The sequence below is a fragment of the Octopus sinensis genome, linkage group LG8, assembly GCF_006345805.1.
Source record: "Octopus sinensis linkage group LG8, ASM634580v1, whole genome shotgun sequence".
Lineage (NCBI taxonomy): Eukaryota > Metazoa > Mollusca > Cephalopoda > Octopoda > Octopodidae > Octopus > Octopus sinensis.
The window spans coordinates 78682434-78699676 of NC_043004.1; the positions used below are offsets into that span (position 1 = coordinate 78682434).

The window sequence follows — 17243 nt, forward strand, 5'->3', positions numbered from 1 at the left end:
GCCGGGAATTGAACTCATGACCTTCCAATCAGGAACCAAATACTCTGACCTCTAAGCCATGTGCCTTCTCCCATTGAGGTTGCCAAGTAATGTGCAAGACGAGAAAAGTACCAAAAAAAGAGAAAGTCCCCTCAGCTAAGTAGGTGGGTGGGAAGTATTTGAGAGAGGGAGCATTGGTTATATGCCAAGTGTTGAGAGGCTAAAACAATATATGGCTACTCGGCATTACAAGGGTGGGTAGGCATGGCTGGAGTGAAGGTAAAGAGAAGGGTTAACAGATGCCAGGGCATTACTAGATGAAAGAAAGGGCAGGAACAGGCTTCTAGCTGAAGAGGAGATAATGATTATCTTGCATGACATAAAGGTAGGAGTAATTATTAAACAATTAGTCTAACCCATACAAGGAGGGGAAAATAGACATAAAACCAAACACAATGCATGAAATCAAATAAGGCACTACAGATCGATGTAACCTTCTTCCAAAGACAAAAGACGGGGGTTGTTTTCACATGCAGCAGGGAGATGATAAGAATATACCTGAATTGACAAAAGTGCTTGTGGTAAAAATGTCTTGAAGTTGATCAAGGGTATCATCAGAGTTGGTGATAGAAGATGGTGTGAGGCTCGACAGGCCTTCGCTTTCAACAGGGAGTTCAGCTATACTTTGTTCCATTGGACTCAAAGCAACATTTTCTGGTACTATCCTAGCGGCACCGATTTCTTCTTCCACTGTCACAGCTTTACGAAACACAGTCTCTTCTTCTTCGTGCCTCTTTGGTTCTGGTGGCAAGGATACTAGCCCTTTCTCCTCCATCTGCTTTGTATTACCATTGCTGTCTTCTTCAATGTTGTCGACCAGCTCAGCAAGAGTCGAATGATTGATGACCTCCGTCTCTTCGTCCGCACTCCAATCTTCATCTGACAGCAGAATTATAAATTAAAGCAATGTAATACATTTGGTGTCATCACATGCAAAGCAAGGTTTCCAATTATAACCAGTTTTTGAAATGAGAATATTTTAGGATTACTTGGGTGTTTGGTACCCCCAACACCTAACCCAGTGTTCTTTTCTCGCAAAGCAAACCCTCTTGCTTACAATGAACAATGTCCCAGTTGATCCAATCAACGGAACAGCCTGCTAATGAAATTAACATGCAAGTGGCTGAGTACTTCACAGACATGCATACCCTTATTGTAGTTCTCAAGGAGATTCAGCATGGCACAGAATGTGACAAGGCTGGCCTTTTTGAAATACAGGTACTACTTATTTCTGCAAGCTGAGTGGGCTGCAGCGATGCAAAATATAGTGACTTGCTCAAGGATGCAATGCATCACTGGGAATTGAACTCATGACCTTACGATCAGAAGCCAAATACCCTAACCACTAAGCCACAAGCCTTCACAAAGCTAACTACACACACAAAAGCCCAATCTTAATCGATCATGAAAACAATGAACATGAAACTTATCTGTCAAAACACTTTTCTACAACATTCTTTTAAAAACTATAAATACTTTCTAGATATAAATATACACATACATATGTATACTTACATACAGGGTGGGCCAGAATTAACAACACAGTTATATTTCTTAATATGCATATTTTATTGTTATTGTATTGTTTAAATTTATTATTTTATTTCTTAATATGCATATTAATAAATATAACAAGCGAGTCATGAATTCTGGCCCACGCTGTACATACAGTTATACAAAGATTTCAGAGTTCCACTTCAAATCATTTGAGCACCACTACACATTTTCTATAATGAACATCTCTACCTCTCACTTTTTGACAGCACATATACACAAACATACAGCACATATACACAAACATACAGCACATATACACAAACATACAGCACATATACACAAACATACACACATATAATTCAAAGAAATATGTTATAATCTCTGCAACAAGATAAAGCATTATATTTTCAAAGTATGTGGGTGTCAGATGGTAAGGCTTATAATTCTTAGAAATGTTTCTTCCTGCTTTGTTTAGTAAATTAAAATTAAATGAATTAATAAATTAATTTTAAACAAACACAAGTTAGCACCTATGAATTAAGCAGATCCCCAATATAGGCATTCCTCTATGTTATGAAAGCATTGCATTCCTAGAAAATCTTGCTGTAAAGTGGAATTCCATAAAACAAATCCTATTAATTTTGTCAAATTTCCATAACCCTTTCGTTACCAAACCGCCCGAAAAAAATTTTGGTTAATGTGACCAAGCCGCCCGAATTTACCTCTTCATATTTAAATGAGAATATCAGAGCAAATCTCTTTAGTACATTCGTGAAAACACGTATTATACTTCGTAAAGAGTTCAACTACAGTTTTGTACAATAATCGAAGTGTAATTTTAATTCCGTGAATTTTGGGAGATTTTTTTCTGAAATTTGTTCCTATTGTTTTTTCAAAATTTGTAATTCTGACAAAAAATGGATACGAATTTCATTATATCAAGCAGCGAGTCAGAATTCGAAGGATTTTCTACTGAAGACCTTCATAAATCTAACTCTATGACTGAAAAAAAAAAAGCATGTGGTATTTGATAATGAATCTGATGTTTCATTTTCCAAAAGTGAAAACAGTGAATCTGAGAGCTCCGACAGCGATAAAGAAAATGAATTGGCACCTGAATGGTGTGAAAATTTAAAAACTGTTTCTTTCGGTGATTTTTCTGAAGAAACTGGACCAAGCCACAGACTTTCCCAGGAGAATATAAAGCCTTAGACTATTTCTTTTTACTTTTTCGAATGAGCCTATTTGAACTCATTACGGCGAAAACGAACCGTTACGCTAAATGTAAACAAAACGATAGTTAGTGGTTTCCCATAACCTTAAATGAAATTAAGACTATTTTGCCATAAATATTATTATGGGTATCAGAAAGTTACCCAGAATAACAAATTCTATCGTAAAATTTTCTTGTATACTCAATTGAATATTAGCTAATAACCCATTTTCTATAGCGATGTTTGAACAAAATTTTAATAATTTTATATTTTGGTGAATTTACCTGTATCTACCTGCAATTAGAGTCACTTTGTGACAAAAATTATAGTATAGAATTGGTTGAGAACATTTCATTAAATTATCTTCCAAAATTCACGTTGATATATTGATAAATAAAAAAGTTATAGTTGTTTAATGAAACCAGACTAAATTTATGATTATGTTAGAAATTAATTGAAACACATAAGGGGTGTATTTTGGTCAGAAATATAGTAACGAAAGGGTTAATATGCAACACAGAAGTCAATTTCCAGATAACAGGAATTCTTTCTTACAGCAATATTTTCATTACATTTCAATGGTATAATCTTTTAACACAAAAACCACTCACGAAGTTAATCACATTTAGTCATTGAGTTCTCGGCCAAGGATTAAATGCGGAACTGAGAGTAAAACCAAGAGCATCAACCTTGTTACAGCCAATACGTCAATGCTTTTACTCTGAGAAAAACAGGAATCTCTCCTACTCCACAGCTGAACAATAAGAGTACCTGGCTATCAAAAATCATTTCACAAACAATCCATATTCAGATATCCAAATCTGTAGAATCAATCCACCCCATCCATGCTCAGCATGGATACAGTTAGAACTAATGTTAATAGAAAGATCTAGAAAACAAAAGAAGCGAAGAGAGAAACAGTTTTATGGGATTAGATACAGTGTGTATGTATCATCATCGTTTAGCGTGTGTATATCATCATCATCGTTTAACGTCCGTTTTCCATGCTAGCATGGGTTGGACAGTTCAACCGGGGTCTAGGAAGCCAGAAGGCTGCACCAGGCTCCAGTCTGATCAGGCAGTGTTTCTACAGTTGGGTGCCCTTCCTAACGCCAACCACTCCGTGAGTGTATGAATATATATATATATATATTTGTATTTGTGTCATCATTTAACCTCTGTTTTCCTCACTGGCATGGGTTGGATGGCTTGACAGGGGCTGGCAAGGCCAGGAGCTACACCAGGTCCCTTTGCCTATTTTGGTTTGGTTTCTACAGTTGAATGACTTTCCTAACACCAACCACTTTACGTAATGTACTAGGTGCTTTTTATGTGGCACCGTCACCAGCACCTTTGGCACGGCACCATCACCAATGTTTTTTTACGTGGAACCAGTATGTGCAACTGTTAAAATGTACATTAATGTATTTCTATGCATATGAAGTTACATATGTTCACTATTCGTTATGTGACTCTAAATACAAATGATTATCTAAATCTACATATTTTGGGGAATAATTTCTTTTTCAAATTGTATTGCATTATTTATGTAAATTTATCGTTTCAAGGGTAATCCTTATGTACTTAAATGCTTCCTGAAATAAACATACACCATATTTTAAAATCTCTGAAGAAGTTAGATGTGCAATTACTCAACTGTGAGTGCACTGCTTCTTATAGCAGAAACAGCTGTAAGCCAATGAAGTTGATTATCTAATTGCTATTCTCTGGTCATATATACAGGCATGGCTGTGTGGTAAGAAGCTTGCTCAACAACCACATGGTTCCAGGTTCAGTTCCATGGTACCTTGGGCAAGTGTCTTCTGCTATAGCTTCGGGACGACCAAATCCTTGTGAGTGGATTTGGTAAATGGAAACTGAAAGAAGCTTGTCGTATATGTGCGTATGTATATATTTGTGTGTCCATGTCTGTCTCCCCACCATTGCTTGACAACCAATGTCGGTGTATTTATGTCCCTGTAACTTAGTGGTTCGGCAATAGAGGCTGCTAGAATAAGTACTAGGCTTACAAAGAATAAGTCCTGGGGGTTCAATCTATTTGACTAAACACAGTGCTCCAGCATGGCCACAGTCAAATGACTGAAACAAGTAAAAGAATATAGTGATGCCTTGATATACGAGTCAATTCATTCCCAGAGGACGGTCAGAAAGCGAAAATTTGTAAGCCTAGCGTCTCGTAAAATGAAGCATTACTACATGCATGTGTGTGTGTGTGTGTGTGTGTGTGTGTGTGTGTATATGTACGTAAATGAAGAATGTTGGAATGAGTACTCAACACTGCATTGGTGGATAAATAATTTCTTTATTTGTGAATTAAGGCACCCATTGGTTTCATGTTAAGAAAAGGAGGAAAATATCCAAGTACCTTTTTGGAGGTGAATACTTTTGGCTTGAAAAATTGTTAAAGTACTTGGATATTCTACACTTCTTAACATGAAACCAATGGTAGCCTTAATTCACCAAATAAAGAATTTTATATATATAAAGATAAATTAAATATAGAGATATGCTACTGACATTCAATTTACTTATATTACAATATTGTAATATAAATAAATTATACCAATATTTATATGGTATCCAATTGAAGTACCAGGGAATTGGATGTTTAACACACCCCTTTGAAGGATTTCTTTTCCCCAGTTTGTTAGATGTATATATCATCATCATTTAACGTCTGCTTTCCATGCTAGCATGGGTTGGACGAATGACAGAGCTGGTGAACCAGATGGCTGCACCAGGCTTCAATCTTGATCTGGCAGAGTTTCTACAGCTTGATGCCTTTCCTAATGCGAACCACTTCGAGAGTGTAGTGGGGGCTTTTTACATGCCACCGGCACGGGGCCAGTCAGGTGGTACTGGCAACAACCTCGCTCGAATCTTTTACACATGCCACCGGCACAGGTGCCAGTAAGGTGATGCTAGTAACGACCATGCTTGAATGGTGACTTTTATGTGCCACCGGCACGGAGGCCAGATAGCCACTCTGGCACCGATCACGCTCGGATGCTGCCTTTTAAGTGCCATATATATGTATATTAAGTATATATATATTAGCAGATAGTAGATATTAAAGAAACATTGGAAGTCAGGTAGATTAAAATAGAATTGAATAAAAAGAAATGTGAGAAGATTTGAGGGTTATTTAAGTAGGAATGAGAGACGGGAGAAAGGTTATTGAGAAAACTGGAAGAATAGAGATGAGTAGAAGACTTTTTTAAAAATAAAAATAGGGAGAATTACTCAAACTGGATTAGAGAATGAACCGGAAAAGGAACCTCTACATAGTTGCTCAACCTGCTAGGAATAGCAGCCAAATTTCCCTCAACATCTCACTGGGTTTTTTTTTGGTAAAAAACAAACAAAAAAGGGAGGACACATACGTCAGACACTCGTAAACAGATGGAATGGTCAGGACTGCAATGCTTTTCGTCATAAATCTGCTTGATCAGGGTCGATGAGGGGAGGGCTAAACAACAATTAGATTTGAGAAAACATTTAGAAAATTTATAGGAAGTGATGAACGATTGAAAAGAACTCATTAAGCACTTTAACTCAAAGATTCATGGACATAGATAAGATTCTGATTAAAGAAAAACTGGACTGTTTCACACCATCATCCCAAGAAAACGCATCATCTTTGCATTCATCGGCTCTTTTCATTAAAGCTAGCTTCCTGGCTTCATCTTGTTGTAGTTGATGGATTTTGTAAAAATAACGATGCCAAAATTCCGTGTGAGAGACAGTTGTGGGAACCTGAGGAAAAAGAAAAAGAGAAAGGGAATGATTAAATCAAATACTGCATTTACTGGTAAATAAGATATGCTCTCGCATAAGCTGATTCCGTGTTTTAGAAAGAGAGATTTTGTGGCAAAAACAAATCTAGAATGTTTGATCTTAGACTCTGCACTTGATATTTTCAAGTGGTTTTGTTGGGGAAAATGTAGGATCCTGCATACACAAATATATTATTGTAATTAGTATACTAAAATATAGTATAAAAACAAATTTATCAAATTATGTTAATGTACATTATTTACATTTGATGGCTACTTGTCTTCATCTTCTTTGTTGTTAACAACGTTTCAGCTGATGTGCTCTCCAGCCTTCATCAGGTGTCCTGGGGGAATTTTGAACCTGGGTTCTCGGTCCTAAGGTATTTTTTGATATTATTATTATTATTATTATTATTATTATTCATATCACTGCCTAGAATCGAACTCGGAATCTTGGAGTTAGTAGCCCGTGCTCTTAACCACTTTGCAATATGCCCATGAATCTATTAAAAACATCAACCAAACAAGGGCATATGGCATAGTGGTTAAGAGTGCAGGCTACTAACCCCAAGATTTCAAGTCCGATTTCAGGCAGTGACCTGAATAATAATAAATAATAAATAATAATAATATAGAAAAATACCTTAGGAATGAGAACCCAGGTTCAAAATTCCAAGACACCTGACGAAGGCTGGAGGGTATATCAGCCGAAACATTGCGTTAACAACAAACGAGGACAAATATCCGTCAAATGTAAATAATGTACATAATTCCTCATCTCTTAAATATAGAACTGTATTATGTTAATGGAATATCATATTTCAGCATTACCTGATGAATGGGGAACTGATGAAGAAATGAAGACAAGCTATTAGATTAATTTTTGTTTTAGAGCAAAAATTATTAAAATATTATTATGAATGCTTACCAAATTAGTATAAAGGGCTCGAATATTAGCATTTGATACAAGCAGCTCTGAGATTGATCCCTTCTCATTTTCCAATTCAAAAGTCTTGAGCCACTCTGTAAATTTATCAGTTGAGGATGGTGGATTGCAGTAAGTCCCTGGATCAACTTGAATGGCATGGAGCCGAGCCTGAAATAGCAGTTAATACATAAAAATGAAGGACAAGAAGATTTGTCTTAGAACTATTTTGTAACTGATTCACTTCACTTTTACTTGCTTTAGTCACCGGACAGCTGCCATGCTGGAGCAGCACCTTGAAGGGCTTAGTCAAGCAAATCAATCCCAATATCCCAGAGTTTCTGCCTAGCAAATTCACCCGCAAGGAATTGGTTGGGCCTAGGGCTGTAGTTCACAATGCTTGCCCACGGTGCCACAGAGTGAACCCAAAAGCACATGGTTCCAAAATGAACTTTTTAACCATACAGCCATCCCTGTGGATAATAGATGCTTAAGAAAAAACAGATATGTGAACTCAGAATAAAATAATTTAGTTATAGTATCTTGTAATGATTTAGTAACAGTGTAGCAGAACTACCTTAGCTGATTTTACCAGCTCTTTTAACACTCAGCTTCCTTGCTGGCAAGAGTTGATAGGATCCAATGGGTCTAAGGCCCGTGTCATGCTCTAACCCTTTAGCCCTCAAACCAGCCATATCCAGCCCAAACATTCAACCTGTTTTATGTTCAAACTGGCTAGATCTGGCCTTTTGCACTTACCCTACAATGTCATTCTAAAAATACTAAAGATCTACAGTCTACTTTAGTATGATTTCTGTGGCTAGAGGACATTCCTAATGCCAACCATTTTGATGAATTTTTTATATAGGAAGGGCATCCAGCATCCAGGGCAGGTATCCAGTTTGTAGATACCTTCTTCTTACCAGCCAGCTCTGAAAGCCCTGCAAAAGGTCATGGACATTGTCTCCCCTCCTGACTAGAAGATTAAAAAAAAAAAAGTGATATACATGGTGGCTATGTGAAAGGTGGTGCGCTGGCAGAAACATTAGCACGTTGGGCAAGATGCTCAGCAGTATTTCGTCTGCCGTTACGTTGAGTTCAAATTCCGCCGAGGTCGACTTTGCCTTTCATCCTTTCGGGGTCGATAAATGAAGTACCAGTTACGCACTGGGGTCAATATAATCGACTTAATACCTTTGCCTGTCCTTGTTTGTCACCTCTATGTTTAGCTCCTTGTGGGTAATAAAGAAATATATGTTACTAAGGCAAGAATATTTCATTTCCAATTTTTAGTTCCTTTATCAAAATCTAAGGCAATGTGCTGCCCTCATCTTACATAGAGAAATAGCTGTCTGGTAAAGAAGCTTGCTTCCCAATTACATGGCTCTGGGTTCAATCCTACAGCATTTCACCTTGAACAAGTCTCTTCTAATTATAGCCCTGGGCTAATTAAAGCCTTGTGAGTGGATTTAGTGGAGGGAAACTGAAAGATGCTGAGCGAGCAAGTGAAAAGCAAATGTCAAAAAGCATTGATAATGACAATACATTTACTATCACCAGCAACTTCACAGTATAAACTAGGTACATTTTATTGTACTACCAACACTAGGGACTAAAGCCCTCACCATGCTGGATCAGTGGTTTTATTCAGGGTTACTGTTCCAGACAGGTTCCTTGTGCTGGAACATTCTAGGCTCTCTTCAGTTGGTTTCTTTATTCCGACATAATTCTTACAATCAGTTGCCTTTCCTATCACCAATCACTTAACAGTCACTGGATGCATTTTATGATATCACCAGCACCAGAGAGGGTTCTCCACCACAAGATTAAACAGTTCCCTCCATTTATTCGGCCTTCCTCTTAATGCCAGCATGGTAAACAAATGTTGAAAAAAAAAAGTTTAGGGGAAAACTATCAATTTGATATTTATGCTTTTTATTTATTTTTTTTCTTAGGCTAAGTCTGAAAGGTGATGCACATCCTACGGTTTCTGCAGACCCTATTAGACTAGTGAGATCAATGCTGTTTAATGTTCCCTCTGAACCAGTGCATATGATTACCTATTTCTTTACTACCCACAAGGGGCTAAACAAAGAGAGGACAAACAAGGACAGGTAAACAGATTAAGTCGATTACATTGACCCCAGTGCGCAATTGGTACTTATTTAATCGACCCCGAAAGGATGAAAGGCAAAGACGACCTCGGCGGAATTTGAACTCAGAATGTAATGGCAGACGAAATACGGCTATGCATTTCGCCCAGCGTGCTAATGTTTCTGCCAGCTCGCCGCCTTAGTGCATATCAATACCAACAAGAAAGACATGAGCAGGAAAAGAGTTCTAGAGGGATGATATCTGGGAGGAAAGATTGAACATGTTAATTTGTATTAATTACTTTAACCCTTTAGTATTCAAACCGGCCAAAATAGTTAATCTGTTTTATGTTCAAACTGACCAGATCCAGGCTCTCACACCTACCCTACAATGTTATTCTACATTAAGTAATTACACCATCAAGATCTTGAAGATATGAGATAATGCATGATTAATTCAAATCAATGGGAATCAATAAGCATTATGTTTGATAGAATAATCTGAACACTAAAGGGTTAAATAGATTTTTACTGTTTGCTATCCTCTCTCTCCCTCTCAAGCAGACCATCGAGTGTAAGATGCTGTTGCCCCTAATCAGCTCCAACTGATCAAACCTATGTTGAACCAACATGTTTCTTGCCTCGTCAAAGTCAAGCCAAGTTAGTATTAAGATGGCTGACTGCTTGGGAAACCTGGGTGCTGACATCAAAACCTGTGCTTCAAGGCAGAGTCCTAACATGGTCACAGTTCAATGACTGAAGCAAGTGAAAGAAAAGATGACCGTACCAATTTTCTTCTTCTAAGTAATGCATCCAAGACTATAGAATGTATCTGTACACTTTCTAAATAGAAACGGAATGGTTTGAGGAGAATTTGGTGGCTATTTCTACAGGCGCCATAACAATGGCAGCATGGTATGAAGTCAAATATTTAACTCGAGATGAAAATGGGTGAAAATTTGTACAAGGTAAAAATTACTGGAGTTTAACAAAGAGCAGCATTTAAATACAAACGAAAGTTTAAAAAACAAAAATAAGCTTCATTTTATTTATTTTTGTTTACATGAAAAAGGACAGTTTTATAAGTGAATGTCTTCCTTAACCACTCAGCCATCCAGGACGAATGAATCACGATTTTTGTTCAGCCAAATAAACTAGGTCAAACATTAACAGCACAGTCTAATGACCATACACAGACATTATGTTATGTGGAAATGGAATTCAAAATGAATATGATGCAACTATAACCAGGGCTGTGGAGTCGGAACAAAAAACTGCGACTCCTCTACTAATGGCGCCTCCGACTCCTCTTTATGTAATTAAGTGATTGTGGTCTACATATCTCAAAGCATACGCTTGTACTTTGAGTGCATCCCGAAAGTCCATCCCCTCCTCACCGTTGTGGGGACGCTGGCAATGGGTAGTGTCAGAGCTATGCTGTCGGGAACTTCGGTTCCTGGTAGGGCCACCCAAGGCGGATTGGTCTGACACCGAGTGGTATTAGGGCCACAACCAGGCAGAGAAAATCCTCGGAGTGTCTGTTTCAGCAACCGGCGGGTCCTCAGTCGTTCTGTCCCTGTGTCTGCGGACAATCTGTGGCAAACAGGATGTCTCTACATGCAGGATTGTTGGGGACCACTTGTGAAATCCACATATTCCCATGAAACTTCTTCCAATAGAAGAAGCCGACTCAACCCGCCCAGGGTAAATGTCGCCACAAGTACAAGTAAGTAAGTACTTTGAGTAGGTCTAAATGTTATAACTGGTTTATATTGAAGAATAAAGATATTGCGAGTTGGAGTCAGTATAGCTTTACTGACTCCGACTCCAACTACCCATTAATTGTTTCCAACACCGACTCCATCGCCCTGACTACAACAACTCAGCTGGAGTGAGACCTAATTTCAAATTTTGGCCCAAAGCCAGCAATTTTGGGGGAACAGGCCAAGTCTATCACACTGACCCCTGTGTTCAAATGGTACTTATTTTATCGACCCTGAAGGGATGGAAAGCAAACTCAGCCTTTGGTGGAATTTGAACTCAGAATGTAAAGACAGATGAAATGCCGCTAAGCATTTCGTTTGTTGTCACACTAATGATTCAACCAACTCACCACCTTAGCTGGTAGGATATTAATAACTGATGTGTAGCTGCAGCTATGGTTGTGCTTGCTTCCTAACCACATAGTTCTGGGTTCAGTCCCACAGTGTAGCATCTTGGGCAAGCCAAAGCCTTCTGAGTGGATTCAGCAGGAGGAAACTGAAAGAAGCTCTTCCTACATACATATATATATTATACATATGTGTGTGTGGGGGTCTTCCTCCCCCCCCCCGCTTCACAACCATAACTTAGCAGTTCAGCAAAAGATACTGATAGAATAAGTACCAGGCCTAAAACCAAAATTCAAGGTGGTGTCCCAGCATGGCCACAGTCTAATGACTTGAAACAAGTAAAAGGTGAAAGGTGCCCCAGCATGGCCATGCGGTTAAAAAGCTCACTTAGCAAACATGAGGTTTTGTGTTCAGTTCCACTGTGTGGCACCTTAGGCAAGTGTCTTCTACTATAGCACCTGGCTGACCAATGCCTTAAATAAATTTGGTAGGTGGAAACTGAGGAAGCCCACACACGCGTGTGTGTATGTGTGTGTGTGTGTGTGTGTGTGTGTGTGTGTGGTGTGTGTATGTATGTATATATATATATATATATACATATATATAATGTGTTGATATTTGTTGTCCCACCCACTGTTTGACAGCCAGTGTTGGTTTGTTTGCATACCTGTAACTTAGTGGTTCAGCAAAAGAAACTGATAGAATACTAGACTTTCAAAAATAAGTCATGGGGCTTTGTTGAACTAAACCCTTCATGGCACTGCTCCAGCATGGCCACTAAAACAAATAAAAGATGTCAAAGATTTTCTAAAAACAATGAATTGTTTCAATTGTTTCAAGAGTGTGTGGTGGACACAGCATGAGTGAATGGTCGAGAGGATACCCTCTCAATCACAAGGTGCTGGGTTCAGTCCTGCTGTGGGGCATCTGGAGCAAGTATTTTATACTGTGCAGAAGCCTGCCAAGATGGGTTGTATCTGTAATCTAATGGTTTGGCTTTACCACTGACGGTGCCGTGCTCATTCTACTTGAGAATTTCATTAAGGTTAACCTCATTAAAAAAAAGAGATTTATAAAAGGTGGTTACGGTAACTGTAATCCATTCAGCAATGAAGAATCTCCTATGATACATTCAGCCTTGTAAAGGGTTACTAAGGAGTAATAAAGAGCAATGTCAGAAGTGAAGGGCTCGTCACTAAGAGCTTAGTTTGACTAGTGATAGCAGGTAAGAAATATCTGATAAACAGTTTTACTCAGATGCATTGAGCAGTTGAAGCAGTAGAATGAAAACAGTTATGTGAAGCAGAGCTATCTGCTTAGCATCGAGAGTTACACAAATACTAGAACTGGATGCCACTGCATCGTGCCAAGGACTCCAAATTTGCCATCAAGATGTAGGACAAAATACTGTAATAGCCTGGGCTTCAGAGGTCCACAGCTCTTCAATATCCTCCCAAAAGACCTGCATGAGGTGGATGCAGATGTCTTCAAAATAAAGCTGGACCTCTTCCTGTCAGGTGTCCCAGATGAACCAACTTCACGGCAGGAGGTGCAGATGAGGGCAGCTGCATCAAACTCTCTCATGCACCAAATGTCAATTGCTAAAAAGCATTCGTGAAGTAAAATCATGTAGCAACACCAAATGGTGGTGCCCCAGCGTGAGCTGAAACTAGATGAAATGAAAAAAATGAAAATGATTTAACATCCATGCTCCATGCTGACAAAAGTTGGATGGTTTTACAGATTTCAATGGGTGCAAGAGCTGCACCATGTTCCAATGTGTACTTTGACATGGTTTCTAAGGCTGGATTATCTTAAAACCAATCGGTTTACAACACAGACTGGATGAGTTTTTTTTGTGTGCCACCAGCCCTACTGAGGTCACCATGCAGCTCACAAGACTATGAAACTGGAAGGAGGAGGTCAGCTTTACGCTAAAAAATGAGGGGTTAATGAATGAGAGTAGGGGTAGTGGGGCAGATTCGTGTAGAGAAGCCGTGTAGCTATTTACATTTTAGTAAGAAGGTGAGAATGATCAGTAGGAGTTATGAAGGGATAGTTGTAAGGAGATGTCCAGGTGTCCTCTCAAGGTCAGGTGAGCAGGGGTACAAGATTATATGGGGAGCAGGTGATGAGTGGATAAGGGTGGGTAGAGACTTCTGTTGCAAAAATTGAGTATGGTTGAAAGGTGGAAAAAAGAAAAGAAACAAAAACAATTAAAGAAGAAACAAACAGCCTCAATAGTACCTGTGCTCGGTCGTATACAGCAGTTTTAGTTTCATCTGTGCCATTGATAGATTCTGGTAACTCCACAACTTCAAGAGCCTTGGAAATACCATGCAAAAAGTGACTGAAACTTTCTTGCATTTTACTTTTGGCAACAACAGCATTTTCAGCCTACAAAATACAACAAAACAACATAATTCAGAAGTGTTGAAACAAGTTGATTTTGTGCTGGTGGATTTCTTATAAGTCATTCCATCTGCCAGAAATAGCAGCCAAACCCCTACTACCTTAAAATAGGATGCAGTAATATCTAATGAATTAAATATATAAAGAGGTGGTCACAGCTGGATTGGTTTATTTTTAATCAAAGCTGACTCGAGGTTGAACACCAATATTCTTATTTTAACTTAATTTCTTGTTTTATCTTCCTCAAATTTCTATCAAAACCCAAATAGCACTTGGTCTATCATGACAACAAAGGTTCTAATTGATCCATTCAATGGAATGGCTGGCTTGTGAACATGCAAGTGGTTGAGTACTCCACAGACATACATACCTTCAGTGTAGTTCTTAGAGAGATTCAATGTGAAATAGCGTTGCCAGTGGCACTAGACTGGCTCCTGTGCAGGTAGCACGTAAAAAACACCTTTTGAGTGTGGTCGTTGCCAGAACTGCCTGACTGGCCCTCATGCCAGTGGCACGTGAAAAGCACCCACTACACTCTTGGAGTGGTTGGCATTAGGAAGAGCATCCAGCTGTAGAAATTTTGCCAGATCAGATTGAGCCTGGTGCAGCCTTCTGGCTCTCCAGACCTCAGTCAAACCACCCAACCCCTGCCAGCATGGAATGTGGACGTTAAACGACAACGATGATGACAGAAATGTGACAAGGCTGGGCCCCCTTTGAATTACAGGTACTACTCATTTTTACCAGCTGAGTGAACTGGAGCAATGTGAAATAAAGTGTCTCACTCAAAGACACAATGTACCACCAGGAATTGAACTCACGACCTAAGGATTGGAAGTTGTACACCCTAACCATTAAGCCACACACCTTCACTATAAACCCAACCAAATACTATTCAATCAGGTGTTTTGTCCTCATAACCCAGTTTTTATTGTAGACCTAACATATACAGCATATAATTTATGACAGATGCAGGTTGTGTGGTCAAGGCGTTCACTTCCTGGTCACTTGGCTTCAGTTTTACTGTGGCACCTTTGGCAAGTAACTGTAACCACAGGTCAACCAAAGCCTTGTGAGTGGATTTGGTGGATAGAAACTGAAAGAAACCTGCTCTTTATATATTTATTGTATATGTGAATGTATGTATATAGTGCTAATGCATGAAACTATCGGCCCTTGAGTCACTGTTGCTTCTGCGAAATATTAATCATATAAACAGGGTGCGGTGAATAAACTGTCATCTAAATTAAGCAGAAATGAAAATAACACGGACATTTCATTTTAACAGATGTATTTACCAAAATTACATAAAAATATCTTGAAATACTAAAAAGTAAGATTTATTCAATAAAATCGCCATTGGCTTCGATCACGTCCTCCACAATCTCCTGCAACTCTCCTGGACGCTCTCTTTGTCTAAGTTGGTGAATGCTGTCTTGCAATATGAAATACCTCAAGTCTTTGGTCCTCACAGTGCAGAACATTGGCAAATTTTTTCTTATCTGCTTCCCCTCTGGCTAAATAAACCTGCTTCCTAGCTTCCCTTCTGGCAGTCTGATACACTTCCCTGCTACCACCATTCTTCCAGTCCTTCCAAGCCCGTCTCTTTTCTCTAATAGCCCTATCAACAACATTGTTCTACCACCACATTATTTTGGGTCGAGAGGGGAATTTGCACCATCCACAGATCTGGTCAGTGGCCCTCAGCAGGTTGTCCCGTAGAAACCTCCAGTTGTCTTCTACATCATGTGAAGCTATATCCCCTTCTATTTCATCAAAGGCTTTGAGTAATATGTCTCTAAATCTCTGTCCAGCCTAAAATGGATATATAATACATACAGCAGCTTTTCCATACTGGCATGGGTCGGACAATTTGACAAGACCTGGCAAGCTAGAGAATTGCAATGAGCTCCAATGTCTGTTTTGGCATTGTTTTTATGGCCAGATGACCGTCCTAACACCAACCACTTTACAAGACAGGAAAAGGTTAAACAAAGGAGAAAAATTAAAATCCTCGTCAACTAAGTGGAGGGAAGTATTTGAGAGGCATGTGGCTTTGGTAGACACAAACTGAAAGAAGTCCATAGTATGTGTGTGTGTATAGATCTTTCTCCTTATCCTGACGTTGCATAATTGTTATACATGAGGAGGCCTATTGAGTCAAATACATCAACATCAAAATCAAATGGAAATTGTAGTTGTGGTCCTCGTGCCGGTGGCACATAAAAAGCACCAACCGATCGTGGCTGTTGCTAGTTTCCTCTGGCCCGTGCCGGTGACACATAAAAAGCACCCACTACACTCACGGAGTGGTTGGCGTTAGGAAGAGCATCCAGCTGTAGAAACATTGCCAGATCAGACTGGAGCCTGGTGCAGCCTCGTGGTTTCCCAGACCCCAGTCGAACCGTCCAACCCATGCCAACATGGAAAACAGACATTAAATGATGATGAATACTGTTCATTACCAATATTCTGCATAAACATTTCTGGCTATAGGGAAATATTTCCTTGTATAAAAATAGCTGTAATATGATTACACTGGAATTGACTTACCTTTAAATTTTCAGAAATGGTAGACCTTGTCATTGAAACAGCTTTGCTGGTGTCGGACTGGATAACAGTGCTGAATTCTGCTAAATCTCGTTTTACAAATTCAAAAGCTGTTGAAGACTGTATATGGAATGACAGAAGAAAGAAAGTAAAAAATATGTTAATAGAATCCTTACTATCAGCTTTTTTTGTTTTTTTTGTAACTTTTGCTCCCATAATGCTACTGAAATGCTCTGCCTTTGTTTCAACTAAGTAAAAATAGATTTGTCATTAATTAAGCTTCAAATTTACTTTTAGAACATAAATTAAGAAATTCTGATGAGTTTAATTTAGATCACTTTAAAAGAAGAAATTTCTATCAGGGAAACAAGGGCACTTTCGGGTAGGTTAGTATTGAAAGGGTTAAAGGGTCACAAGATGTGCTACACTTTCCTCTTATCTTTATTGTTTAGAACAACGTATGTTTCATTGAGGATGCTTTTATTAAGAAAAAATAAAATAAAATGAAGAACTAAATATAGTGTAGTAATTAGAGAGAGGGAAAAAGTGACATATTTTCTATGTAAACCAGATACACAGACTGAATAAAATTCAACTAGAGACGG

General features: G+C 38.7%; 1 protein-coding gene across 2 annotated transcripts in view; it reads right to left on the bottom strand.

Annotated features, from left to right (window-relative positions):
* LOC115214975 (BSD domain-containing protein 1) overlaps positions 1–17243 on the bottom strand; it is a 28067-nt gene that overhangs the window by 7373 nt on the left and 3451 nt on the right. Inside the window, exons 3-7 of one of the 2 annotated variants that reach the window (XM_029784074.2) lie at positions 16642–16758; positions 13924–14073; positions 7476–7643; positions 6386–6527; positions 538–918 (exon numbers count right to left, since the gene is read on the bottom strand). In XM_029784074.2, coding sequence (XP_029639934.1) covers positions 538–918; positions 6386–6527; positions 7476–7643; positions 13924–14073; positions 16642–16758 — 958 coding nt within the window. The remainder of the gene's footprint in view (positions 1–537; positions 919–6385; positions 6528–7475; positions 7644–13923; positions 14074–16641; positions 16759–17243) is intronic. The other variant, XM_029784075.2, reaches the window with a different exon arrangement.